This window comes from Pelobates fuscus, chromosome 3 (assembly GCF_036172605.1).
Source record: "Pelobates fuscus isolate aPelFus1 chromosome 3, aPelFus1.pri, whole genome shotgun sequence".
Lineage (NCBI taxonomy): Eukaryota > Metazoa > Chordata > Amphibia > Anura > Pelobatidae > Pelobates > Pelobates fuscus.
The window spans coordinates 109,937,371-109,964,661 of record NC_086319.1 but is presented as its reverse complement, the minus strand read 5'-3'; the positions used below and the strand labels follow the sequence as shown (position 1 = coordinate 109,964,661).

The following is a 27,291-nucleotide window of genomic DNA, read 5'->3' as shown; positions in this document are numbered from 1 at the left end:
ACTATAGTGTCCCTTTAACCCCTTAAGGACACATGACATGTGTGACGTGGCATGATTCCCTTTCATTCCAGAAGTTATGTCCTTAAGGGGTTAAATATTTTATCTATTAAGGACACAACAGTAAGATGTGCACTACATGACTTACAGTCTCTTAATCTGTCATAAAAATATGACATGCCAAATGCCTAAGAAGCAATAATGGGAGTGGCCTGACCAAGGCAACAATTGGTTATTTTAAGATCTATTTATTGTGGTGACGAATGTAAATGGAAGGGTACCCCATGTTGAATAAAATAGCTCCAATTTTTCAAAGTCATAGCTGGAGAAAAATAAAATAAATTTCACGTTTGCTTTTCTTTACTTCTTGCTAATGCGGTTTGATTTTCATTCTTTGGCAGGTACCCACATATTCTATTATTTAACTAGTGTAAACCCAAATGAACCAATGGAAAATTAATTGGAATATACAGGCTGAAATAAAATAGGAGTTGTTCCCTAGCAACAGAAAAGCTACAGCTCCGATTTTATGGCTGCTGTGCATAATAAATAAATACAGTCAAATAGAGTACTGTAGCCAAAAATCTACTGAAGCCAGTACTGATCACAGGAAACGGTTCTTCTTCATCCATAAACATCTGGCTGCCAAGTGATAAAATGTTCCAGCAACCTTGAGGTTAAATATTCTATGGTCAGGCACACTGCCAGTAAATGGGTTGCCAGCAAAAGAAAGCTTCATGCAGCACGTTCCTCCGGAAGGCACTGTATTAGATATTTGACACTCCATAAAACCAACCACCTATAGCTGGCTCTCAAACTAGTTTGCATTTCTCAGAGTACATTCAACTTAACCTCTAAAGGGGACACTAGGCACAAAAACAACTTTAGCGCAATTAAGAAATGTTGGTGTATAGATTATGCCCCTGCAGTCTTCACTGCTAAATTCATTGCCATTTAGGAATTGAATCACTTTTGCTTCTGTTTATACAGACATAGCCACACCTTCCCTGGCTGTGACTCTCACAGCCTGCGTGAAAAAAATTGTTTCATTTTTCAAGCAGACGTTAACTTGCTTTAGAAGTTTTTAATCTCCTGCTCTGTAAAGTAAACTTTACTCACACACAGATGTGTATCCTGGGTAAGTAACAGAGTGTGGCTGAGGTTTGTCCTTGCTCCCCCTGCAGTCTTTTTTGATTTGTCAGTGTCTGAACAGTGACTTCAGCCACTTCATCACTATACCTAGCCAGTAGGGATCGACCGATATTGATTTTTTAGAGCAGATACTAATAATCTGAACTTTCAGGCCGATAGCCAATAAACTTACCGATATTCTGAACATTTACCATTTTGAAAAAATAAACTATTTCTAAAGGTAAATGCACAACATATACATGCCACGTGTAGTGGATGCAGTCTGTTTAGACAGGGGAGCGGTGTGTATGTGTAGTGGATGCAGCGTGTATATAATGAATGCAGGGTGTGTTTGTGTGGTGTGTGTAAAGTGAATGCAGTGTGTGTGTGTGTATATATAATGCAGAGTGTTTGTGTAGTGTGTGTGTATATGAATGCAGAGTGTGTATATAATGAATGCAGTGTGTTTGTGTAGTGTGTGTGTATATAATGCAGAGTGTGTGTGTGTTTCTGTAGGTATGCAATTTGTGTTAAATGGGGGGAGGAAGTGGGGTGTTTTTTTTTGTTTGTTTTTTTTAACTGTCCCCCCTCCTTGCTTGTTACCTGGCCAGGGAGTGGGGGGATATAGCATTCCCTGGTGGTCCAGTGGCATAGACTGTGCAGAAAGGGGCCAAGCAAGCACTTATCTTCCTAGCAGCTCCCTTAAGCTCCCCTGTGTAAATCACGCAGCCTGTGTGCCACGTGGAGCGTTGCCATGGTAACCTGTGGCAACGCTCTGACAGCCGCAGGACTCACAAGATTTACACAGGGGAGCTGAAGGGAGCTGCTGGGAAGATAAGTAAGTGCTTGCTTGGCCCCCTCATGACAAGCCCGGCCAGCGGTCCTGATATGTATTATTGCCAATATCTGTATCTTTATTGATAATCGGTCGATCCCTACTAGCCAGTCTACACTGATCCCTGATGACCCTAAGGCAATATGGAATATTGAGTTTATTAAAGGAACACTATAGGGTCAGGAACACAAACATGTATTCCTGACCCTATAGTACAAAACCCACCATTTGGGTGGCTTGCCCCTCTTTAACCCCCTTAAAAGGAACTAAAAAAAAAAAAAACTCTTTATTTCCAGCGCCGCACGGGTCCCCCGGCGCTGGCCCCACCCTCTTGGTGACATCAGAATTGCAGATTTTTAGCCAATCCAATGCTTTCCCATTGGCTGTTTTTGCCAATCAGCACCTCCTCATAGGGATGCATTGAATTAATGCATCTCTATGAGGAAAATTCATCGTCCGCATGCAGAGCGTGGAGACGCTGAATGGCAGGGCTGCTTACTGTGCAGCACTGAGCCAGGAAGGCCCTCCAGTGGCCATCTAAGGAGTGGCCACTTGGAGTTGTCCCTAGGGCCAAATGTAAACACTGCCTTTTCTCTGAAAACACAGTGTTTGCATGAAAATGCCTGCATACAATGATTATAGTCACCAGAACAACTACAGCTTAATGTACTTGTTCTGGTGAGTATAGGGTCTCTTTAAGCATTTGCAGATCTATGCAGTCCTGTTATTAAATGCATTGGACATTCCATTTGTATATAGGATCTTTAAAAGGCTAACTTGCCATGACCAAATTATTTGTTGCTCTTTGAGGGGTTAAGGAAAGGGGGCTTGCTGTCTCTAAATTCACACTGCCTACTAAACACAGAGTTGGAAAAGCTTACAGTCCAGTTCTTGACACCCAAACAGGAAAACACTGAATACTCACTAGAGTGGTAGAGGCAAAATGTATTCACAGACTTCATTTCACCAACAATGACATTCCATATAGCGAACAGTTTATTTATAGTGTCTACTACAATAGAATCACAGGCGTGAAGCCAAGGTCTAGCAATGACAACAGTTCCCCACCAGCTCTCTGAAACACAGTGTGGTTGTTCTTCAATCCTAAAAAGGGACAATGTAGGCATGATAACCATTTCATCTCACTGCATTGGTTATAGTGCCTTATAGTGCATTTTCGAGCAGTTTGACACAAACAGGGTTTATTAACTCACTGAAGTCCGAATCAGACTTCAAGACTTTGTTGCCAAAGTGCTCTGATTGGTTGGCTTACAATCCAATAAGAGTGCTCTTAATGATATTCCATAGTATGGGAATTTTTTCCATGCGATGGTATAGCTAACATGGCATACGAAAGCCTTTATAATCTTTAGACATGCTATGATAGCTCAGTCTGCAGCAAGCCCTTGCAGGACGAAAATGGATTTTGTTTTGCGATCTGGCTTTAAAAAAAATAAAAATTTAGAGTGTGCCTTTCCCCAGAATATTATTAGGGCCCCCACCCACTGCCATTTTGTAGGGGACAGGGAGAGTACTTTAGGCCATCCCATCTGAATATTTTGATTGGGGTTTCCACCCAATGAGATGAAGAAGCAACAGTAAAAAACAATACTATAGTCACCACCTCTAAGTGGAGTTGCCACATATACCCCAGATGAAATTTTTGGTGTTTCTGTGGGGTTTCTAATGTTCAACCCGAAGGACAGCCAGTGCTTATGCAGGCCCACTTAGAGCTATACGGGAGATGGACATTGTGTTGGCCATCAATAGGTTAGCCTATTGTGTCCAAGGGCATGAGCGGCTATATTTGCCCACCATTGGGGATCCCAGCAAAATGTTTTAGGTGGGTACGTTTTTCACTTAAAGGGACACTGAAGGCACCTAGACCACTTCAGCTCATTGAAGTGGTTTGGGTACAGTGTCCCTTTTGCAGTTTACATTGCAGCACTAAGTCTGCCTCCAGTTGCTGTCTCCCAGACAGTAACTGGAGTCACTTCCTGCATCAAAACGGACCTGGTCCGGTATCAGATGCTGGACGTCCTCCCGCTCCGCAGGAGGAGCTCCAGCGTCAGATTTTTTCCCTGTAGGAAAGCATTGATTCAGTTGCTTTCCTATGGGGAGGTCTCATGCGCCCGCGGCATTTGCTTCGCCCACGCTCGTCGGACAGAGCATTGACCCAGTGCTGGGAAAAGGTAAGTATGTAATGGCTTTTAACCCTTTATTTACCAGGGAGGGGAGGGTATTTAACTGCCTCTGGGTCCTGTAAAATTACTTTGGAACGATTATAAAAAGAAAAATGAAAAAAAAAGAAAAAAGAAAAAAGGGCTTTCTCCAGCACCCATGTTCATCAAGTCCCCTTTAGAGCTGCAGTGCTAATGTTGAACTAACATTTCTGTGTTATTAGTACAAATCCATGCAAGAATAGGATAAAAGCAGGTTTTCCCAGGATGCTCTGCCAATCAGTGCGGTCTAACAGAACTATGGGAGACATCGTAGAGCTTCAGGTCCATAAACATTCCCGTGTATCTCGATGTTCAAAGCTCAACTACCAGCCAATCATCAAAATAATTTGTCTTTTTACCTTCAAGTTAGTTTAGGTCTATAATTCAGATCTTGCTTTTAAGATCTTCATGCAGAATGAGTTAATTTTTAGAAACATTTTATTACACAAAGAGTGATTAATGCAGTATACAAGTCTGACTTTAAAATTAAAGAAAAATATATTTAACACAAAAACAATTGCTCTTGGACAAACCAGACAAGGGCTGCGGGTATTACGGGAGGTTATGGGAATGACTTTAGGAATGAAGGAACTGTTATCCCAGCTGGGAAGTTTCTATTCTTGACCTAGGTCAACAATGGGATGAGAAAAAGATGCCAAAACTCAACAAGAGCAGCAAAAAATATACATACACTATTCTGTGTTAAAATGAACAGGATAACAGCATAGCATTGTGGGATTAAAATGCTTGGGAAGCAATCAGGAGTGGTCCTCACTAAGAATTACGCAGTAAGAATGAATTCATGAGCGTTCTATGTATAGCTCACATATACATAATACAGAGAGGCACAGAAACATACAGCGCACCATGTATTGTCACACAGCCCCATTTTGTTACTTTGTATTTATTGCATGATGTGCCACCTTGCATGATATACCCATTAAAACAATAGGCAGGGAATGGTATATACTAAAATATTAAACATCTGAGGATTACAATATCAAGTGTGAAATGCAATTAAAAAAGGAGAAAAGGGGTTTCTGAAATTTTGGCAAAGTATCATCAGTGCTGCAGTTCCAATGGAGTAGTGGCTGACCAAATTGTCCTGAGAGAAGTGGAATTTGACCTCAGAGTAGGGGTGCCTATATGTTCTGTTGCATGTATTTCTTTTCATACTTTGCTATGCAGAATGCAGTACAAAAGGCAAAGCGAAACAAACCTAGAATAAGATAACATGATCAAGTTAAATTCTTGCCCTCACTGATTATCCCTTTGCTAGATATTTTTTCATATTACAGTTCCCGGTCAGATCCGAGAAAAATACGTCAAAACTCTCCTGAGCTGTTCCGGAATCAAAGTATTTGCTGTGAGAGACCAAATCCATGACACATTTCAGAATCTGAAGAATTTTCACAGGAAATGGATCCAGATTTTCCTGAGCCCAGCCCAGCAATGGCTTCAAGCCCCCTAGTCACATTAAAATGTTATTAAAGTAATAATCAAAACGTCAGTCAAGGAGATATGCAATTTGAGCCGCAGGCCAATAGGAGAACAAATAAATTAAAGCAGACATCTCCTGGATCCTTTATTCACTGCAGTTCTAGAGAGAGTGAATTATTAGAACATTACATGGGAGCTAAGAATCCAGCTGTTTTGTGAACCAAAACAATTTGCGACTTTTTATTTCTTAAAAATTTGTTTGTTTTTAAAATTAAGCCTATACTAATGTGACGACACTAAGCACCATAACCACTGCACACCGCTGTTTTGCAATTAATAAACAATGGGTGGTGGGGGTTCAACACCAACAGGATTTTTCCACTAAACTGAGAATTCAAAGTCAATTTCAAATTTAACACCAGATTAACCAAACTGGAAGTATAACTCACTTACAGATGTTTTCCAGTTTGGCAAGTTTGACCTTCAAATTTCAAATTCACTTTGAATTCTCAATTCAGTTAATAATCCTGCAAAGTGTTTTTTCCCCTCAAAAGGTTTTGTTTAAAGTGCTCTCGAGGCACTATAAACACTACTGTAGTTATTAGGCTGCCTTGAGTCCCTGGTACCTTCTACTGTCAAAAGATTTTGAAACAGTTTGACTCTTACCTGAGCCACCTGATGCTTGAGGTCCTTTTTTTTTTTTTTTTTTTAATATCACTAAAGCGAAAGTTCCTATTATTAATGTAGCGGAGCGCTAAGTCCACATAGACGCATCTTTTTCAATTAGACAGTAATAAAGAAGGCTGGGGAGGTAAATTGGAGCCACACTTCTCTCAGGGGTGGCCTGGAAGTTTGGTAGTTTGTTCGTATGTCGAATATGCTTTCCTACCGAACAACCAGATGAATGCTAGGTAACAACTGCTTATATACAATAAAACCAAAAGAAAATACTGTTGCAAATGAGAATGTGATGGACAGCCAAATGTTATCCGCTACAATTAAGTTTTGTGCAAATGTTCACCTAATTCACTGGCCGATTCATAGCTTTAGCGGGTCATAAGACCACTTGCTCATTGTAGCCAAGTAATAGTCAAACCGTTTGAATGCTTAAGAAATAGCTATTGCACTTTATAAAATAAAAAAATAACAAATCCATCTTAAAAATATGACAGTTTCTAATTAAAGAGCAAATACGACAAAGTAAAATATGTAGATATTTATAGAAGCACTATAACATTTTGAATGCGTCAAAGTACCTTTATCAGTTTCAACTCAGTCAGGTGTATTCTACCCAATGAAATAAACTTTAAAATTGTATAATTTGCTAGCCAAATTCTCACAAATCAAACAGCTCACAGCAATAGTTACAGTATAATCACAAACAGATAATAAGCAAGTAGCTTAATTAAAGCATGCCAGCAGTAATTACTGTTTTGCAATGTTTTACCTGTTCAGCGCTAGACAGATGAGAAGCAGTGGTTTACCTTATTATATTATGGTACTCAGTGGGTTTAACATGCCAGGAGCCCTTCCCCTCCTTATTTGAAGCCACCAATAATGAAAATTGTAAATACATTCTATCAAAAGTTGTTTTTGTTTTTTTAAAGGAATGCTTCTATCAATGTTCTATCAATGTTTTTCTTTTACAAAGACATGTGATATGAATGTGTGTGGACACGTTATATCGGATAGCGTGATATGAGAAAGGAAGAAACTCTCCGACAAGACCATCCAGCGAGTTACAGATGTCAGTTCTTAGATAAATAGCAGCTCTCATATTTACACTTTAAGCTTATTAATCAAAGTTACAGTAATCACCAAATATTATTGTACGTCAACGTTAAAACTAGGTTCAGACTTTGGAATCTTGACATGCCATACACAACACATGATCGGCACAATTCAATTCTGATCAGTTATTTTGTGTGCCCTGCTGTTATGACCGTACAGCTCAACCTCGCTGCAGTGATAGATCCTGTCATATAAAAATTTGGAAAAAACTACTGCACATCTCCCAACATTCCCAAATCCAACAAGGCAGAAGTGATTTGTGACCACTCTTTTCCTATCCCAGGCATTTCCCCATCAAGTTGGCCATCAGCTACATGAGGATAATATGCAACAGTGTTTCCATAACATCCACTGGGCAGACTTGGTTGGCAGACTGGTGCTGGGCCGCCAAACCACTGTGGCCTTTCAACTTCCTCATCTTTGAAACTATGCTATTGCATAATTATCTTCCTTGTACATGTCAAACGTTGGTGTGCTGCTTTAAAAGGACAGTCGCTTTATTCTGACTGACATGTTGGTTTATTACAGCCCTATAGCTAAACTAAGTCACAATGATCTACAGATCTCCAGTGATAAATGGACTGTACTATACATGATGGGGAGGGTGAGGATATGTATTTTTATAGTTGCACTGTACAGTACCGTGGAACAATCTAATAACATACGTTTTTGTACATCATTAATGAATTGTCTTTTGTTTCAATGGTGCGTCAAGGGTCAGTTAAAACAGCTAAAACATGTGATGTGCGTGTGTGAGGGATTCTTCATATCTGATAACTAAAGCAATGTGAGAAAGCAGAGTAAAAGAATGTGCCTAGAGGGCCATATCATTTAATATATCTACATTCAAATAATCCGGATGGAAAAGCAGAAAGAACAGTCTCCTATCCCTAACATGGCCCACTCCAGATGTGTTCATAAAGGCAGACATTTGATGAAAGATCCACCCATTAAATCCAGGGCTTTAACTTCAGTATTTGCATTGCTCGCTGCAGGCTTTGGTTACTCTAGAGAGGGAACGTATGCTCTTAAAGGAACACAGTAGGCAACCAGCCACTTAAATGGATTGAAATATTTATGGTCCCTGGTGTCTGTGGTATTGGGTTCTGTAAACGGTTTACTCAACATTTAACAGAGATGCTTGGTCCCTGGCAGCCTGCAGTGTGCCCTCCAATTACGATATGATGGAGGAGGAGCTATGCTTCCATCATAGCAATTTATATCAAGGATAGGAGCAGTGATTGGCTGAGAATCGGCTTATCACGGACTGCTACCACTTGTAAGGCGTGATCCACAATTTCGTCACTGAAGGCTGTGCTGCAGGCTGCCAGGGACTGACCTTTTCTGCTAAAATTCTAGGTTTGAGGAATACCCTAATCACCACAACAGTTTCACGGTAGAAAGCATCTTTGGGTGTTTTCTCTCACAACCGTGATTTTGAAGATTACATTTTTTTTTTCAAAATAAAGCTTTCTTGGCACCCAACGCCTGGTCCTGCTGCCACAGAGTTGAACAGCACAGATATTGGCTGTAGCTACCAGATTGTTGATATTTATGGCAAGTTTGCAAGGACAATTTATCTCTGAAATTTAAAACGCATTGGGAGGAATTATGAAGCTGTCCAACTCCATTTCCTTTAGTGTCCTGTACATCGGAAGCAATGACTGTTCTTGTCACAAATGTTGACATGCACGCCAGGGATCTCTTCACATCTATAGGGAAATGTAGCTGTGAATCTTTCAGTCTTCCAATAGTCCTAAAGTATTTGCAAATACATGAGTAAGTATGAACTCAAGCATATACCAGGACATTCCATCCACGAGTCAGGTGCCCTGTGATACAAGGCTTAATTGTGGTCAAAAGTGTACATTCCAACTGTCTAATGATCCAATATATACTCCCAAATCCACTACAAAAAACGCACATTAGGAGTATTTATTCCAAATGGTTAACTAATCCTCAAAATCGCCAAACCAAAAATCTTTTAAAAGCATGCTATGGTTTGAACAAAAATACATACATTTTTAAAAAGTGTAAAATGAAAAAAAAACAAAAAACTGAAGTGAAACATATTTTCCTTGCAAATACACAAAAATAAGTAATGCGCTCAGACTCCCACTACTTCTGGGCGGCAGCAATGACCATAGTACACATCAGCCTCAATACATACGATAAAAACCAAAGAAAATCGTTACTTGCACACTATCCCAAATCCCTATGCATATTTAAATAAATTGAGGTTTTTAGTAACACTCCAATGGCCATTAGAGGTCATATCAAGGCAAACCTTAGGTGGGTCCTACACCAACAATTCACCTTGCTTCCTTCAGCTTTAAAAAAGAAAAAAAAAATCTCTAATAACAGAGGTATATTTTTCTAAACCCCCTATATACGTATTAACACTTAATAGAAAAACTGTCAATATCGACTCCGCTAATATTTCTTTTTTTATTCCATTTTAAAAATTGGACTACGGTACATTTCTTATTTTAATTTACATTCCATCCATTGCAGACTGGGCAAAGCATGCACATTAGTTTACCCCAGCACTGCTGGACATAATGTCGAGCGTGCATGAACTCATCATGCATAATCTCTCCATAAAGGGCCGGGTGCACCCAAAGCATCATGGGATGACAGCACCATGGAAGTATAGCGTAGACATGATTTAACTTTTAATATACTTGCCTCCGCTGCTTTATTAGCCCTAGTAAGTGATGCAGTAGTGTTTATTAGGGTGAGAAAACAAGGTACTGTCACTCTGCTGGAGGCAACAATTCCAGTTAAAGATTCCAACTTTGTAACCAATTCTCCTCCAGGATTTCCTTAATTAAATGTATGAGGTACATGGGAAGTCAGAGCCCAATTTATTCATGCAGTATGTACACACCATATCACAAATAAAATAGACATCCTGAACCCAGAACTGACAATTACGGCGGTCCTATAACAAAAGATCTAGAGGATAGTAGGCCGAGTATGCTGTATGTACATTTATCTTTGCAAAAAGTTGTGATGGTGTTTAGAGGGATCATTTAATGCTGATCAACATATTTTGATCCAACAGTTTATTCAGCATGACGACAGCAGGTTTGCACACTGCAGGACCTTCCTCATGGATGCCCTCAAGGGTAATCCAAATATGTTTTGGAATCTCAAACTAGTACCAAGGCCTTAAAAAAAAAAAAAAAAAAAAAATAACTGAAAATGAAACCTATAGGCATCTTAACCATTTCAACACAAGGAAGTTGTTATGGTGTCTGTGGGTGATGCCTTCCACTTACATGTAAAACTATTATCTCACCAATTCAAAGGGATGCAGGAAAGATTCCTCAATGCTCACAGGCCAGCCCCCAATGACTGTATAGCTTATCACTCCTCTCAGCCTATCACCTCCTGGACTGACTGAAGGCGGAGCTACTTTCCACCAATGCCAAACGGATTTGTAACCGAGTCATTATAGCATGAGAGCAGAGTGGAAACCTGCACTCATGCAAAACTGTAAGGCAGCGGTTTGACAGGCGCCATAAACAGTTTAATGAGTGAAATTGGTGAATACAGTGACACTAAGTAACTCAAGAGGCATCATGCTGAATTGAGTCACAATTTATATATATATATATGTTCCATCATCATAAAAGCCACACGCCTTTTTTGCTGCAGCGTGACAAGACGTTATAAAAAGTTGATAAATAAAACAATTATATACACAGTGTAAAAGAACTAGCTGCAACAAATCAAGCAGGATTATTCACTAAAAACTAAAGCCATGGCCAAAATCACTGAACTAGAAAAATTCTCCAAGTCAGCTGTGCTTCCAATTCAGGTACTTTGGCCTTAAATTTGATATTCCCTTTGGATTATTGACAATTGTTATTTAATAACTCAGAGACTCACAAGGTTATTTACTCAAATCTGTATTGTAAGCACCCAAAGTAAATTTCAAATAAAAATCCCCCAAAATGTTTTTTTTTTTTTTTTTTTTTAAATCTTTAAAATGGACTCTCCAGTGCAAGGAAAAATCAGTTTTCCTGGCACTGCAGGTCCCCTCTCCCATCCCCGGTTGCTGAAGGCTGCTTCATCCTCCGCCGCCGCTCCTCCCATTCATCACGTCAGCCGGGGGGGGGGGGGGGGGGGGGACTGATCACGCCTGCCGGCTGGGGAGACCTAATGCGCATGCGCATTAGACCTCTCCATAGGAAAGCATTGAAAATGCTTTTCAATGCTTTCATATGGGGAATTGAGCGACGCTGGAGGTCCTCACACAGCGTGAGGACGTCCAGCGATGCTATAGCACAGGAAACCTGTGCTATGGACCAGGAAGTGCCCTCTAGTGGCTGTCTAGACTTAACCCTGCAAGGTAATTATTGCAGTTTATGAAAACTGCAATAATTACAGTTGCAGGGTTAAGGGTAGTGGGAGTTGGCACCCAGACCACTCCAATGGGCAGAAGTGATCTGGGTGCCTGGAGTGTCCCTTTAAGTCCGCTATGTTTCCACAGTTCGGCTACATGTCTTTAAATCTGAAATTCACTGTGAATCCCCACATTAGTAAGGAAACATGTAAACCTTAGACATTAGCAATTGAATCAGGAATTCCAATTCCAGGGGACTTTGTCACCGACCAAAAAAGTAATCACAGAAACAACGTTCAAATTCATAGTCACTGAACAATTGGAAATCATATAAATGGGGGGGAAAAAAACCACTTCATTGCTCATTTAAGAATAAACAGTTTCTAAGGAAAACAGAAAAAAAGAGAAACAAATATAACAAGAACCAAACATGTGCCTTTGCAAACCATAGGCTTGCTTAAATTTTAATCAGATGTTCTCCGTCACCTTTGGCTGGAATAAGAAACTCCCAGACTCATAAAACTATTTCACAGCAGTGTCAGCGTTGACATGATGAAGTGTTATTGGGTTTGGGCAAGTTGAAATGTGACCACTCCCATTCCCTCAATGAAGATGTAACCAATGTATGAAAGCAATCATTTTGTGTTAGTCTAAACACGAACGTAAAACCTTGCATGAACTTAAAATACAAATTCCAAATCATACACACACAAAAAAAAAAAAACGTTCTTATAGTTTGTAAATATTTATAACAATTACCTTTAACCCCTTAAGGACCAAACTTCTGGAATAAAAGGGAATCATGACATGTCACACATGTCATGTGTCCTTAAGGGGTTAAAGGACCACTATAGGCACCCAGACCACTTCAGCTCAATGAAGTGGTCTGGGTGCCAGGTCCATCTAGGATTAACCCTGCCTGCGGTAAACATAGCAGTTTCAGAGAAACTGCTATGTTTACTTTAGGATTAATCCAGCCTCTAGTGGCTGTCTCATTGACAGCCGCTAGATGTGCTTCCGCGATTCTCACTGTGATTTTCACAGTGAGAAGACGCCAGCGTCCATAGGAAAGCATTAAGAATGCTTTGCTATGGACTGATTGAATGCGTGTGCATGCGCATTCGGCGGAAGAGGGAGGAAAGTCCCCAGTGCTGAGGGAGACCATCACTGGAGAAAGGTAAGCCTTTAACCCCAGTCATGCCAAAAGCATGAGTTGGTGTTTGATGTGTGTTGAGATATGTTAAGAGTTGTTTTTTGTAAACCTTGGGATGACATTTATTGTGGTCTTTGATCTTGCACCAGGCCTAGACTATAAAACATCTAGATAACCATCACCAGAGCTGGACACAAGGAATTGCATAGAGTGGGCAATAAACTGCCAGACCAACCCCCAGGGGTCAGCCCCTGAGAAACAACTAGTTTAGATATAATGGGGGTGCTGGACTATCCAGGGGAGTTATTCATTTTTTTCTTTGGTCAGCAACTTCTAGGAGACCTATACCACAATAATTCTATATGGGCTAAACACATGTAAGGAATTTCTTGTGTTTGCTCCTATTTTATTTTATGTACTGTTTTGCAATTTGTTATCTGTATGTCATTTATTTCTGTATTTTGTACTCAGCACTGTGAATCTTTTTTGTCAGATTAAATGTTTACTTAATCAGCTTGTGCCTCTGTACTCTATGAGCTTCACTCTCCAGAGGAAAGCTAAGGTAAACACGTTACCAAAAAGGGTTAATTATATGTGTGATCTGTAAAAGTAGAACTGTGATTCTATAACTGTGTGTGGAGTAACCTAAAACGCCCGGGATTAAAAGTCTTGGTGGTGGCAGTAAAGTGTGTACTAGGGGGTTAGTGTAGAAGGGATTGCAGGGGTTAATTAAGTGGTTGCTGGGACTAGCAACAGGTAACCAGGGGTCTGGTGTCATTAACCCTGTCCCTTCCACACTCTCCCCACTGTCTCGGCTGGGCCTATAGCCCAGGCTCGTGACACCCTTCTTCCCCCTAGAGCCCGGCGGGAGGAAGGCCATGAGGGTAGGGGGAGGACCTATTAACACTATAGTGCAAGGAAAACGAGTTTGTTTTCCTGGCACTATAGTGGTCCTTTAAGAACTCAACACTAATTAAAAGGTTTACCAACTGTTAATTCCCTAACCATCACAGTTACATAAGGACCATAACACACAGCATATAGATAAATACTTTTAAATTAGTCTCCTACATTCTTTATAACCCAGTATACTATTACAAGTAAAGTTCTGGGGAGGGAGTCCCTTTAAATCCATATCTGCTGGTTAGTTACAATACAATACACACACACACACACACAGAGAGAGCTATAAATTATTTAATGGAATAAAGACACTTGATTAACGATTTCAAATAATTAACTCTTGGATAGGAACTAAAATGCCAAGTTCAGTTTTATGAGCATTGCCATGCTCATGTTACCATAAGGAAAGGATATACAAGACTTAAAGGGACAGTAAACACCATAACCACCTCAGCGGAATTGAGCAGTGCTGGTGCACGAGTCCTTCCAGTTGTAACATTACAACTATTGTATGGGTGAATGTAATCAAATACTACTAAATGAGGGGTATAACCTTGATTAAACATATGTTTTATAATTGCTTTGATATAGGAGCTTCCAGTGTGAGTTTGTAATATTTTAGTATGTCATTTATGGAGTAAAAATTTTGTAGTAGCAGCAAACCCCCAAGCATTGGGGTAAAGGAGAGCCCCGATTTCTGTTAAACTACTCAAAAACGGTTTCACAAAAATAAATTAAAACCAAAACCAATAAAATATGCTACAGTAGTTATAGTGCCCCTTTACAGTATGTCCTAGTAAGCAAGTTTTGAGCTTCACTCATACATTCAAAAAGTTAATAGGGGTTTACTGCATTATTTTAACTCCATAAATAGCATGCTAAACATACTACACATTCCAGACATAATTGGCAGCTCTTGCATTTTATCTAGCCAAAACATTAGCCCTTCAGGAGCATGTTTAATCAAGGAGTCATTTAACGCTTCCTCCCCCCTCCCCAGTAGTGTGTTCTGATTTGTTCTGATTACATCCAACCATGCCAGGTTTATAACATTTTTCCTCTGCGTGTTCAGATAGTATACATTTGTTTAGATTTTGCCAGACTTACTTCCTTTAGAATCAGAATATGCAGTTCGTTCACAGATTAGAGAACCATAATTTGCTGGGATTACCTCTTTAGGTTAATAATTTACTGTAACAAATTGAGTAATTCAAATGGAATTAAAAAGGTGAACCACCACTTCTCGGTCATTTACAACATTGAGTACAACACTGAAAATAGGGCTATAACTTGTATTCAGGTGTTTTTGGTTTTATAAAATGTAGCAAAATTACATCCAGCCAAAGCACAGACAAGACACACAAGGCAAATGAGAAATACAAATATTTTCCATTTCTATTCTGCTCTGAAGGCTTTATTTGGTGCTGCTAGCTGCAATGCATACACACAGTTACAGTGTATAGAGTTATGGATTTCTACATTGAGATATTTTTTTTATTTATTTATTTTTTTTTTTTAAACAATTCACAAATAAATATATTTTTTAAAAATGTAGGCTAAGTAAACCCAATATTAAAAATCAAGGTAATTTCTCAGCTGTTCTTTAAAACGGGTTTGCCTTTTCCAGCGCAATGGAAAAAGGGGGGACACCCCCTTTTTCACTGGGTCAGATCAATTAAGGCATTTGGCTTAGTTTGTTATTAAATATTAGAACATCTGAAGAATGATTAACAAAAGGATACTGCAACTTTAACTTAATGAAGCAGTTTTTTTAATGTATATAGATCATGCCCCTGCAGTCTAACTGCTCATTTCTCTGCCATTCTTTGTTTATAAAAGGCCTAGTCACACCTCCCCTGGCTGTGACTGACACAGCCTGCACAAACCCCACAAAAAAACAAAAAAAAAAACCTTGTTTTATTTATCAGATGTAAACTTAAGAAGTTTAAAAAAACTCCTACTCTGTAAATTTTAGTGATTCCCTAGTGCAAGGAAAACAAATCTGTTTCCCTGGCACTGTAGAATCCTGTGGTGCCCCCGTCCCTCTTGCCCCATCCCATGGTGATGAACGGGTTAAAGCCCTTACCTGAATCCAGTGTTTATGTCCCTCGGCGCTGGGTCAGGCTCCGACCACGCTCCTCCCCCGTCAACATCAGCCGACAGGGGAGACCTAATGCACATGCGCGGCAATGGCCGTCTCGCATTAGGATTTTCCCATGGGAAAATCTGCTGGAGGTCCTCATGCAGAGAATGAATGTATAAGCACCCGGAAGTCTTGAAGACAGCCACAAGCGGAGAACTTAGCCCTGCAAGGTGATAATTGCAGTTTCTCAGAAACTGCTAAACTTACCACTGTAGGGTTAAGGGACATGGGACATTGCACCCAGACCACTTCAATGAGCTATAGTAGTCTGGGTGTTTACAGTGTCCCTTCAAAAACACACACACACACACACGGCTCCTGCAAGCTCTAAAATTATATTCACAGAGCAGGAGATTAAAAAAAAAAAAAAAAAAAACAGACCATGTAATAAAGTTTAAACATTAGAGGTTTCTTTACAGGAAGTGTTTAGAAATGCTGTGCAAGTCACATGCAGGGAGGTGTGGCCAGGGCTGCATAAACAAAGTGATTTAATTCCTAAATGGCAGAGAATTGAGTAGTGAGACTACAGTGGCATGATCTACACACCAAAACTGCTTCATAAACCTCAATACCTAAAGTTGTTTTGGTGCATATAGTAACGCTTTAAGTCATTTTAAAATTAAAGCATGGGTCTTCAGGCTAATACTTTGTACATTATTTGAGTCTTACAGGGTTATTCACAAATGTGAAAATTTCAAAGTCAATTTTAAATTAAAAGGTAGAAATAATAAAATTGGAAAAAGTCAGATATGCTTCCAGTTGGACTACTTTGGCCTTAAAATTTTAAATTCACTTTAAATTAATTATCACGTAAAGCCTTTCTAACCCGGTTAGTCACAAAAGTAACACGGATAACAAGCATTTACAACAGCAAAGCATATTATATTTGAATAGAATACCACAGCTTAGTAAACATTTTAAAACTGGTTGTTTCACAAAAGATGGGCAGGGTAGAATAAGATAGATAAATAAACACAGTTACTTGGCAAATAGATTTGCACACACCTTTATTACAATAGAACATCTACTATTCAGTTTCCTCTGCCAACCAGGGATCATTGCAATGCAAAATAAGGAGGGAATGAACACAAAAGGCTTTCTGAGAGTGCTTAAAAATAAGGAAGATATGCAAAGAACTCTTATCCTGCTGTGGATTGTGGTAGCTGAGGAGCTTTGATCTGTATCCAAACCCAGTGTTTGAAGTGAGCCGTTTTGGGATAACATGGATGTGAAAAGCAAAACAGAACAGAGTGGCAAAAAGCAAGCCAGTGTAATCAGAACAGAGGAAGCAGATCTGCTGTATGTCAGGAGGACAAGAGACAAAAAGTCATATTGTAAGATATAAAGGATTTATTCACTAAACGGGATACTATAGAAAAATTGCAAGAGTTCCAAATTTTAGGTCCAAACAACTGGGCCTGAAAAATAGATTACAGTACAACTATTTTGACCTATAACTTGCAATTTATTACTGCGTTGTACACAATTCCTGATTTATTTAGTAAAATTTAAGTAAAACTTTATTAAAAAGAGAGGAAGAAAAAATTAATATCAAAAGGCATTGTACTGCATTGTGATACAAACCATTATAGGCCATACAGGGCTCCTCAATGCTTCACTGTGAAATGCACAGGCTTCCCTGGTGGCCATCTTATTTATGGATTTAATAGATGCGATCCCAGATAGGTTGACTATTATATTTCATATAAAAAGTGATGGCTGGTCACAGAGATACTGTCACCTTACTGAATTCCGCTATGGACTGGCTTGTGGAGAAGTACAGATTCTCAAGAGCCAAAACTACAGATCAGCAGTCAAGAAGAAAGCACACTATGCGTTAAAACGTGTGAATCTGTAAAGGGCTGTTTTACTACCCAAAAACCAAGTAAATTTAGCTTCTTTTAAAGAAACAAAAATGTAAAACACAAATTCAATGTCACTGAAAAGCAGACAGGTCAATGTTCCTGTTAATGTTTACTGGTCTGCTTTGCATGTTGGAGAAGAAGAAAGACTGCGCTCAGGAAGTGCAGTGTTTTGCAAGGTAGAAGGCGGCATGTGCGTTCCAACCTTGTTCAGGTTTATAAAAAAAAAAAAAACCACACACCTCTATAAAATTATGATTGCACTGGTTTAAAGTTCAAGCAACTTCAAAAATTAACAAGCATACATAAAAAGGTTTTAACTGTACCATGAATCATCAGGCAATTTCAAATTTATTTATTTGGTTGCAATTCCAAGTATATGACACAGAAACACACAAAAGTAGAACTGTGATTTTAGGAAGCTGTTTGAGATGATATAGCACATTACTATAAACAAACATAGCTCACTACAATGGTGCAATAAGAGTAGAGCATAGGTGCTACAATTATAATGATGTCCTGCTTCTTTAACAGCCATATAAAGCGCATTATACGCAGTGGGGGAGATAAATTCTACTGGTATGTGAACCGTAAACATCGCAAGATGTACTGTAAAAAGTATGAACTGAAAAAAGGCATTTACTATAACTCAAGAAAAACAAAATGGTGCATGGCACTAATGGAACCAGTCCGCAAGGTACTCTTGTCCAGGGTAAGATGATTACTTTGCCGGTGTTAGCTGGGAGGAAAAAGGAACCGTTGGTGCCATATCCCAGCAGTGCAGAGATGGAGAAAGCAAAAAATAAATAAAAAATAAGTCAGTGGGCAAACCCAAGGCTTTGAAAGAAACGTGTAGAAGCTCCAGCTGCTTGGAGACGGCATAGCCCCCAGGTGTATGGTATCTCCCTTTCCTGGAGAAATTAGTAATTGGATGAAAAGCCCTATGCCATTGAAAAGTGTCCCGTAATATATCCCAGAAAAAGGGTTAACTGCGGGAGCTCATAATAAATAGCTGGCATGTTTCTCACTTATCTGCCTCTATTTAAAATTTCATTAAGACGTCCTTGGAGGCTTCCAGGATGCCCTTATCCACCTAAGCAAGCTGTATATAACTCTCCACTGCCATTTGTTTAGCCTGCTTAGCAGACAACAATGTGGAAAATAATCTTCAAAAATGACGAAGAAGTTCTACTGTTCTAATTTGATCTAGAATTCCGCTAATTTGAAGATTCCTTGTCCTGGTTCTTTCCTCCAACACATCCACCCGGAAAATTAGGTCTTGATAACCCTTCTGCAATTCCCAAAGGGTATGGTCAGTGGTGGACTGTGCCACCCGTAAACCTCCAGATCCTCCTCCACACCTGTGACGCAGCCTGTCAGCATGGTAACCTCCTCACAAACAATTGCCATGTCCGCCTGGTACATTTTGCAAATATTGTTCAATAAGGCTTTTATATCTGTTTTACATATAGGGAGCACTGTCTTCCACAGAAGCAAGTAGTGTGCCAGAAGTCTATCTACCTCCTCCTCTGGGCACGACTCAGAGGAAGCTGTGAGTCAAGGGCAGAAGGGGCAATTTTAGGCCTAACCATATGCCACATCAAGTCTCAAATATCGCAGGATCCCAGTCCCAGGTCAGACCAATGCTTTTTGGTGCTATGAACCATGAGGTTCACAGGTAATCTACACCCTGGAAGTCCTCAGGAAGGAGAATTTACAAGAGGCTTATAACGGCTAGCTTGGAGCTCCACATATACACGACTTGCTGGCACGAGATTTAGCTCCGCTCTACCCCACCCCCCTCTCTCCAAAATTTCACATTTTAGCCCAAAAACAGCTGCAAAAGAAAGCAACTCAATTATTTATTTTAGCTCAACTATCTTGGCACTTTTGCCTTGAAAGTTTCAATTTTCTGGGCAATTCCTAAAATTTAGCAGTTTTGTGAATAATCAGTATAGTGTTGCTATTCAATACAAAAGAACAATGCTAATTTCCCGCTACACGTATCAGAGATGCTACATATTCACGAAACTATCACAACCGCTGACTTGACGACCGTGTCTTGGCATTTTAATAGCCAGAAAAACACATACAGTCTGACAACTCAATAGCGCATAGCAATGAGAAATCAGCAGTAAGGATTCATGCAATTATAACTTATTGCTTTTTGATGGCCATTTTTAACGAAAGCAAATTAGGTTTTATTTTTTGCTGTGTTTTGGGGGTAGATACATTTATAAATCAGAATTTTTGTCATTTACTTATTGCAAAGACATTTATACGATACCAGCAAATTCTGCAGAATTGAACATATGTGAACTGTACTATTAATTAATAACAAACTTAAAAAAAAAATAAAAAAAAACACTAACCAGTGGAGACTAGAATAAAACGAAAATATTTTTACTGTCGCTTTAAGGACAATACAAACCAGGAATACAGTATATCGCTGACGTGTCTGAAAATATTTTATTTTTCTTAACTGGGGTTGGGGGGCTTTACCAAGCTTGACATGAAAGAATGTCAAGAACTGATGCTAGAGGCAGACATTTTTTTGTGCATGATAAATTAGAAAGATTGTTTATGCAAGAAGTTAGCATAACAGACACAGTTAACTCCAGAGGAATGTGCAGCTTTCAAAAATCCAGAGTATAACATAAGATTAATTTCTAGAGGTAGCCAGAGTCACTACAAAGAAATAACGCATTACAAATATACAGACATGTGTGAGAATTAATTCGTAAACACACACATAATTATATACAAAAATAAGCTATGAGTTCTGTAGTACTGGCCGGGTTATTCATTAAAGTAAGAAATGTACAAAAATATAAATAAAAAAAATAATTTAAAAAAAACATCTGTACATTTAAGGCCAGAGTAGCTGAACTGAAAGCATGGCTTAGAAATATGTCTAGTTTGGCACTTCTGCTTTCAGATTTCATGGTGGTTGAAATCTGTATTTGCAGCATTTCAGATTGAAACACTGCACACGCGGAGATATTTTCACTTTTGTGCCAGAGGTTAGTTACATCCCCAGCACATGTGACATTGGCAGCCAGGAACACATCCATTTTCAGTGCGCACTGCACGCTGGCAACAGTGGTAATGACCTTATGCTTGTCTCCCCTCCCTCCTTCACTGAAGCCCTCCCTACTACTCTTTACCCTCAAATTTATTTTTATTTTTTTTATTTTTTCCTACCGCCTTCCCACCTTCTCTCCCTCCCTAGAGCATGTGCATGGGCTAAGCCGGTTCAACATTCCAACCTCTGAGTAGACCTTGCAACGGTTGCCATTCCGTCAGACGGGGGAGTGCCGAATTCAGTAATATTTTAACATATTTTTTATTATTTTTGCATTTGCAGCGGGGAATACTAAACAATAATAGAAAAAAAGAAAAGAAAAAGTTGGCGTAGCCCTTTAAATTTTAAATTCACTTTAGTGAATAACCCTGTGGGAGCTGGTTTTTACGTAAACAGTGTGCCACAATGCATATAAAAAAATTCTATAGCAACACACAACCCAGTAAGATCCATTGGAGTGACCTTTAACCTCTGGTGGCCAAGGTAAAAAAAATAAAAAAATATATATATACACACACACACACACATACATACATACACATACACATTAGAAGGAAGTATCAATTGCTATGTTTAATTTAACTGATCAAGGGTTGTTACACTATATATGAATGCTCTCCTTCATGTGGACATATTGGCAGTGGCTGGAGAAGTATCAACATTTCAGATTAATTACTAATCTTTCATCAGACTCAAGCCATCAGTGAATACTATTAGAGCAGGAATAGTTTTATACTCTACCCTTACTTTGTGTGTCACTTTACCCTCACTCCCTCTATCATGTAAGCTCATCGAGCAGGGCCTTCAACCCTACTATTCTGGTCCATCTTTTCTGGTTTCAACTACGTGTCTGTCAGTCCAAACATTGTACAGCACTGTGGAATCTGTTGGCGCTTTATAAATAATAATAATAATAATAATAATAAGTTTACAAATTAAACAGCAGATATTAATACACAAACAAATTAATGCAAAATTAACATGCAGTGCTATTAAACAAAAGAGAGGAGAGCTTGTATTCAATTTGATCTCCAGTTACCTTGATAAAGAAATTTTTTTAGTATTGAGCAGAGGAGATTACAAGTACCTACGGTGCAACCATACGCACTTAAATGGGAAGTGGGTTTATATAGAGTTAAAAAGGTCACTACGACTTAATGATTTTTTATTTATATTTTCTCCAAGGGTAAATCTCCTGGAGACAGAAGAAACAAGGCAATTTCAACCAAATAGTTTGTTTGATCCACACCCAAATCAATCTACTACTATCAAAACATTTTTTTAATTCAGTACAAAAAGACTACACAAGTACAACATCACCAACGGAAACAAATCAAATCTTTGTAAGACAATACTATAGTGATTAGAGGGGTGGACAAGGGTGTAGGAATAGTTGTTCAAAACTATAAAAAATACCAGGGATAATCCCTAAAACAAGGTATAAAGGGAGCCTGGAGACCTCACTTTCATACTGAAGGCTATTTTTGGAGGAGTCCTGCAGTGTGGGTTAGACAAGATCTGTTTAAACTTTTGTAGAAACATAACCCAAGAACACCAGTGGATGATTTATTGTATCCCAAACAAGGACTCAAAAATCTCCCTGGATCCCCTATTGTGTCTGCCAAAGAAGAGTTAATAGAACCTGTGGCAACGTGGCCGAACTATTTGTTCAAGAAGCCCATATAACAGCCAACTTGCATTATACATGTGATTTGATAATCCATTTAAAAACCATCACACTGCTAAATCAAGATGTAACTCTGTTAACATGTGATGTAAGCAGTGTGTACACTATACTATACTCCACCCCACCAGGATGGCATGGAAGCAATGAGACATATTTTAAGGTTCATCAATTGATGTGTTGGAGTTATTAGAATTAACGCTTACCAACAACTATTTTTGTTTTGAGGACAGGTGGTTTCTCCAAATCTTGGGCACATCCATCCGTGCAGGCATGGCACCCATGTATGCCAATGGCTAAATGTATTGTTTCGAATAAGAGCACATTTTGACCCCCTACGCAGACATAATTGAGGTTTATAGATGATATTTTCATGGAGAATTTCGCCAGTACAGCTTACTGCAAAATGCAGCACTGAAGTCATGGAATTTCTTGATGGGAGAATTGAAAGATCTGGAGCCAGTTTAAACATACATTATAGAGCAAGCCGACAGATCGCAATACATTACAAGAAAGCAAGCAGCTTCCATCTTCTGCACTTCAAGGCTTCACTGCCATAGCCACAATTTTTGAAGGTCTACAGGAACAATTCAGACCCAGATGTGGCAGAGCGGCAAATATTTGCAACGTGGGATAGATTCGGACAGAGGGGATACAGATCCAAGATACTGAGCGAAGCACTTGAGAAGTGCCACAAGAAGGACCAAGCAGACCAAAGCAGAATTGTTGACTGTGTTCACTACTGATCCAAGCATCTGAAGGACATTATTGCCTCATTGTTTTAAGAAAAAAAAAAAAAAAAAAAACACAACAACGTTTTGCTATACAAGGGGCATAATTTTGAAAGATCTATTGGTCCACACGGACCCTGTGAGATGCTATGATGATTCAAGGAAGTTTGCCAACATTGTGTGCACTAAATACCTAGGGTGTGTCATGTCTGGACATATGACCCCAGCTAAATTCTACAAAATAAAAAAATAAATTAAAAAAAATTACAAAAAAAAAAAAAAAAAAACTTAGCAATTAATATTTTTCTGTGACTTTTATTCACAAACCCACATTTTTGTAACCACTAACATTTTCACTTTTTAAAAGAACATTTCAATGTAAGAAGAAAAAAAAAAAATCATGTATTCTAAGGTTGGCGTGTTTCGCTGTATGCTTAGATTATTGCACATTTACCGGCAGGCTGTGAATGCTATGTGGGACTTCAAAACTACAAATCTCCTATGCATGAGTGTATGGGAATGCTCAGCAATCGCACCACAAATAGAAAGGGACCCTGGGATTGGCTGTGAACACACCGTCACTTCCTGCTTGATGAACCAAGTATCCGGTAACTCCAGGTGGTATGCAGTTGTTTTATTGCCTAAAAGATTGATGGCCAAGCATGACCCCTCAAAAGTAGTCAAGTATGATGGAAAACATTTGAGAAGCCAAGGGTTAGCCTTCGCTGACCTTAAGAGTCTCAAAACAGCTGACAATTAATTAACTGGTATAAAGGTCTAGCCTCCAACAATTGCTAGAATTTCATTCCCCAGAACATCATGCTGATATTCAATCCTTTTATACACAGATTATATACACTACAGGTTTCCTTAGTGATAAAATTTTGCCAGTTTACCTCCTGTAAAACCAGAAAGGCAGGCGTTACACTGAAAAAAGGCCTCAGGCCTCCCACTCCCATGACATCTTCTCACAGACACCAAGCATTAGAATGTGTGACGCGCCTTGCTACAATGTAATGCCACATTATAAATAGAACAAGGAAAAGGATGTAGAATTTGGTGGGAACGCAGAAATCACAGTGTTTTGCTAAACACTTCAGCCAAGTGTGGAGCAAGGAATAGGGAACAGCCAGTAGTGCTGTCAAAAAGGAGCTTGCAAAACAATACATGTCAATTGCATTACAAGCATACCTGTCAAATACAATCACTAGAAAGGCAATGGCACCTTCATCACATACAGGCAAACACTCAAAGATCTGCTGTGATAGGGATCGTGTCTTAAAGCAAGTCATTCAAACTAAATAAAATAACTTCACGCCACTGAACACCAGAGAGAGTTGCAGAACAAAACTTGACAAACACAGACATAATATTGGGTATGTAACAATGTATTGTGGCAACTACAATCTAACTGCAAAACATAGGCCAGTAGAGAGGATCCACAGCAATTGTCAATGGAAATATCGAAACCAGCATTGTTTTTGTTTTTTTTATAGCTCTGCAATTTTAGACTAAAATATGCATCAGATCCATAGTCAATTCCAGGTTTTGCTAATAATTTAACCCCTTAATGACACAACTTCTGGAATAAAAGGGAATCATGACGGAATATATCCGTCGTCTGTCCTTAAGAGGTTAAAAAAAAAAAAAATTCCTGCCCCTGCTACCGACTTTCAAGTTTTCCAAATGCAGTTTATGAATAATCCACAGAGTGATTAAAACAAAAAAAACATTTATTTATTTTTTAGAAGAGACACAGGAGTTGTAGTCCATGGCATGAGTAACAGAGATGGCAACTTTAAAAAGACAGGGAAGACACACAAACATCACTATTCAATAAATGGTGAATTGTTAGGAATTGATAGCAGATACCAAATTTAGGTTAAAACAGGCAATCTAAAGACCTAATTGACTTGAATATTTTCCATTCTGGTAATTTAGCCTATATATGAAATGCACCTTGAATTCTCAACAATTCATACCTTAGCAACTAACATTGAAAAATGTTCACAACCCATCTGTTTTGGTTTGCCATTTAAGCAGTTTATACCAATTAAATCTTCAGTTAAAGTGACATTTAACAGGTTAATCCCGTTTAGGTTTCCCCAATGAGGGTCCTTCATCCACTAAGCTTTAATTGTTACAGCTTTTGTTATTGCAATTCCACACATTATGCAGTGCATTGTGCAGGGTAGACTTTGCTGAGCTAGGCAGAGTGAATAAAACAGGCAGCCAAGTCCAAAGCTCCTGTCAAACAGCTGGCTGGCAAAAGTGGCATCCACAATAAGAAAGCTGAGCTGGAGTGAGAAACCCTTCATTTACATAGCAGGACAGGCATCCCAATGACCAGCAATGAAAATGACTATCGATTAACCCTTTGGGTGCTTCAAAAATACAATTAAAAATATATATATATATATATTGTAAACGCACACAAAACGCACACCATAAAAATTGCAAAAATAAATAAAATGGTTTGAAAAATGTAAACAAATGGCATAACCTTCCAGTTAACGGAATATATTTTTTACAATACTGAAATATTATAAGGGACTGCCTTAAAGACAGTACCAAACAATATTTCTTGGCACATGTAAAAGAATGCCTGCCATAGAGGTCACATCACTATTGATTGTAAAAGTTATACATCATATTTCATATGAAACTCAAAAATAGGATTCACAAAGCACATTTATATTTCCGTAAAATACCCAAATAAAGAAAATATATAGAATTAGTATTTACATAGCTGAAATGCAGGACGGCCTGAGCAGTGATATATCTACAAGATAGCAATGCAATGCCCCATCACCCCACCACTGATTGGCAGAGCCTTATCTACAAGATAGCAATGCAATGCCCCATCACCCCACCACTGATTGGCAGAGCCTTATCTACAAGATAGCAATGCAATGCCCCATCACGGATTGGCAGAGCCTTATTTTGATCTGGCCCAGTGAGGAGTGGTAGATTATAAAAAGATATCATTTTAACTGTAACAGACAGAATGGCTAACTTGCTGCTGCTGGCAGAGAAACTTTCCCATTCATAATAAACTGATATCTTGAATCAATGTGACCTAAACATGTATGTATACCGATTCACACTGGTTGGCAAAAATAAATAAACAGTAATCTAATTGTGGAGCAATCAGAAAGAACATTCCATAGGTTTCCATGGTTACTGTTCCACAGTTAGCACTTTCTACAGAACTGCTCTTTCCCAGTGAGCCCCATGTACTGCAGCCTGCCAATGCCCAAGGTGTGCTGGACACATTCTGTGTGCTGCAGCCCTGCCAGCCATGCCCATGATTGCCCCTGAAGGGGGGCAGTGTTACTCTGGGGGTACTTACCCCTCCTCTCTCTATATCACAGGCAGCCATGATGGAATGCTTAAATGTTTCAAATCCCCAGCCGTCTCCTGAGCTGTATTCTACTGAATTGATGTAATCCCTGTTGCTAGATCTCAATGAGATCCAATATGGCCACTGCACTTCCTGGAAACTCCCCTATACATTACAGAGAGAGCCCCTTCCACCGCCCACAATAATAACATAGGGCTCCTCCTCGCCTGGCAGCACTTTGGGGCGGGAACTGTACAATTCCCCACAAAAAAATACAAAACTGCGATTTAATTCTCATTCAATTATTTTTTCAGCTTAAAATAGCAATGGCAAGGATGTGGTTTGTCTTTTTGAGCTGAGCTGGTCCCCTCCGAGCAGTCGCAATGCACGCCGGGATTCGTAGTCCTTGCTACACCGTCTGGTTTGGAGAGCTAAATCATGCTGTGGAAGGATATTTTAGACTGGGTTAGGATTCAGAAGGTTAAGGGGTTAAACTGAGCATGGAAAGAGATTTTGATCCAATTCCCTAGTCACAAATACAGACCCATTGAAAAGAAAAAAATGAACATTTTATTTTGATTGTAAGGTTTTAGTATATATGTATCAATATCATTATT

The 27,291-nt window shown here is 39.1% G+C and overlaps 1 protein-coding gene across 2 annotated transcripts in view; it reads right to left on the bottom strand.

Annotated features, from left to right (window-relative positions):
* The window catches only part of SEPTIN8 (septin 8), a 98,648-nt gene extending 71,830 nt beyond the window's left edge, over positions 1-26,818 (bottom strand). For both annotated transcript variants that reach the window (XM_063447409.1, XM_063447410.1), the window contains exon 1: positions 26,684-26,818. In XM_063447409.1, coding sequence (XP_063303479.1) covers positions 26,684-26,713 — 30 coding nt within the window. In that variant the 5' untranslated portion in view covers positions 26,714-26,818. The remainder of the gene's footprint in view (positions 1-26,683) is intronic.
* Between the last annotated feature and the right edge of the window lie 473 nt (positions 26,819-27,291).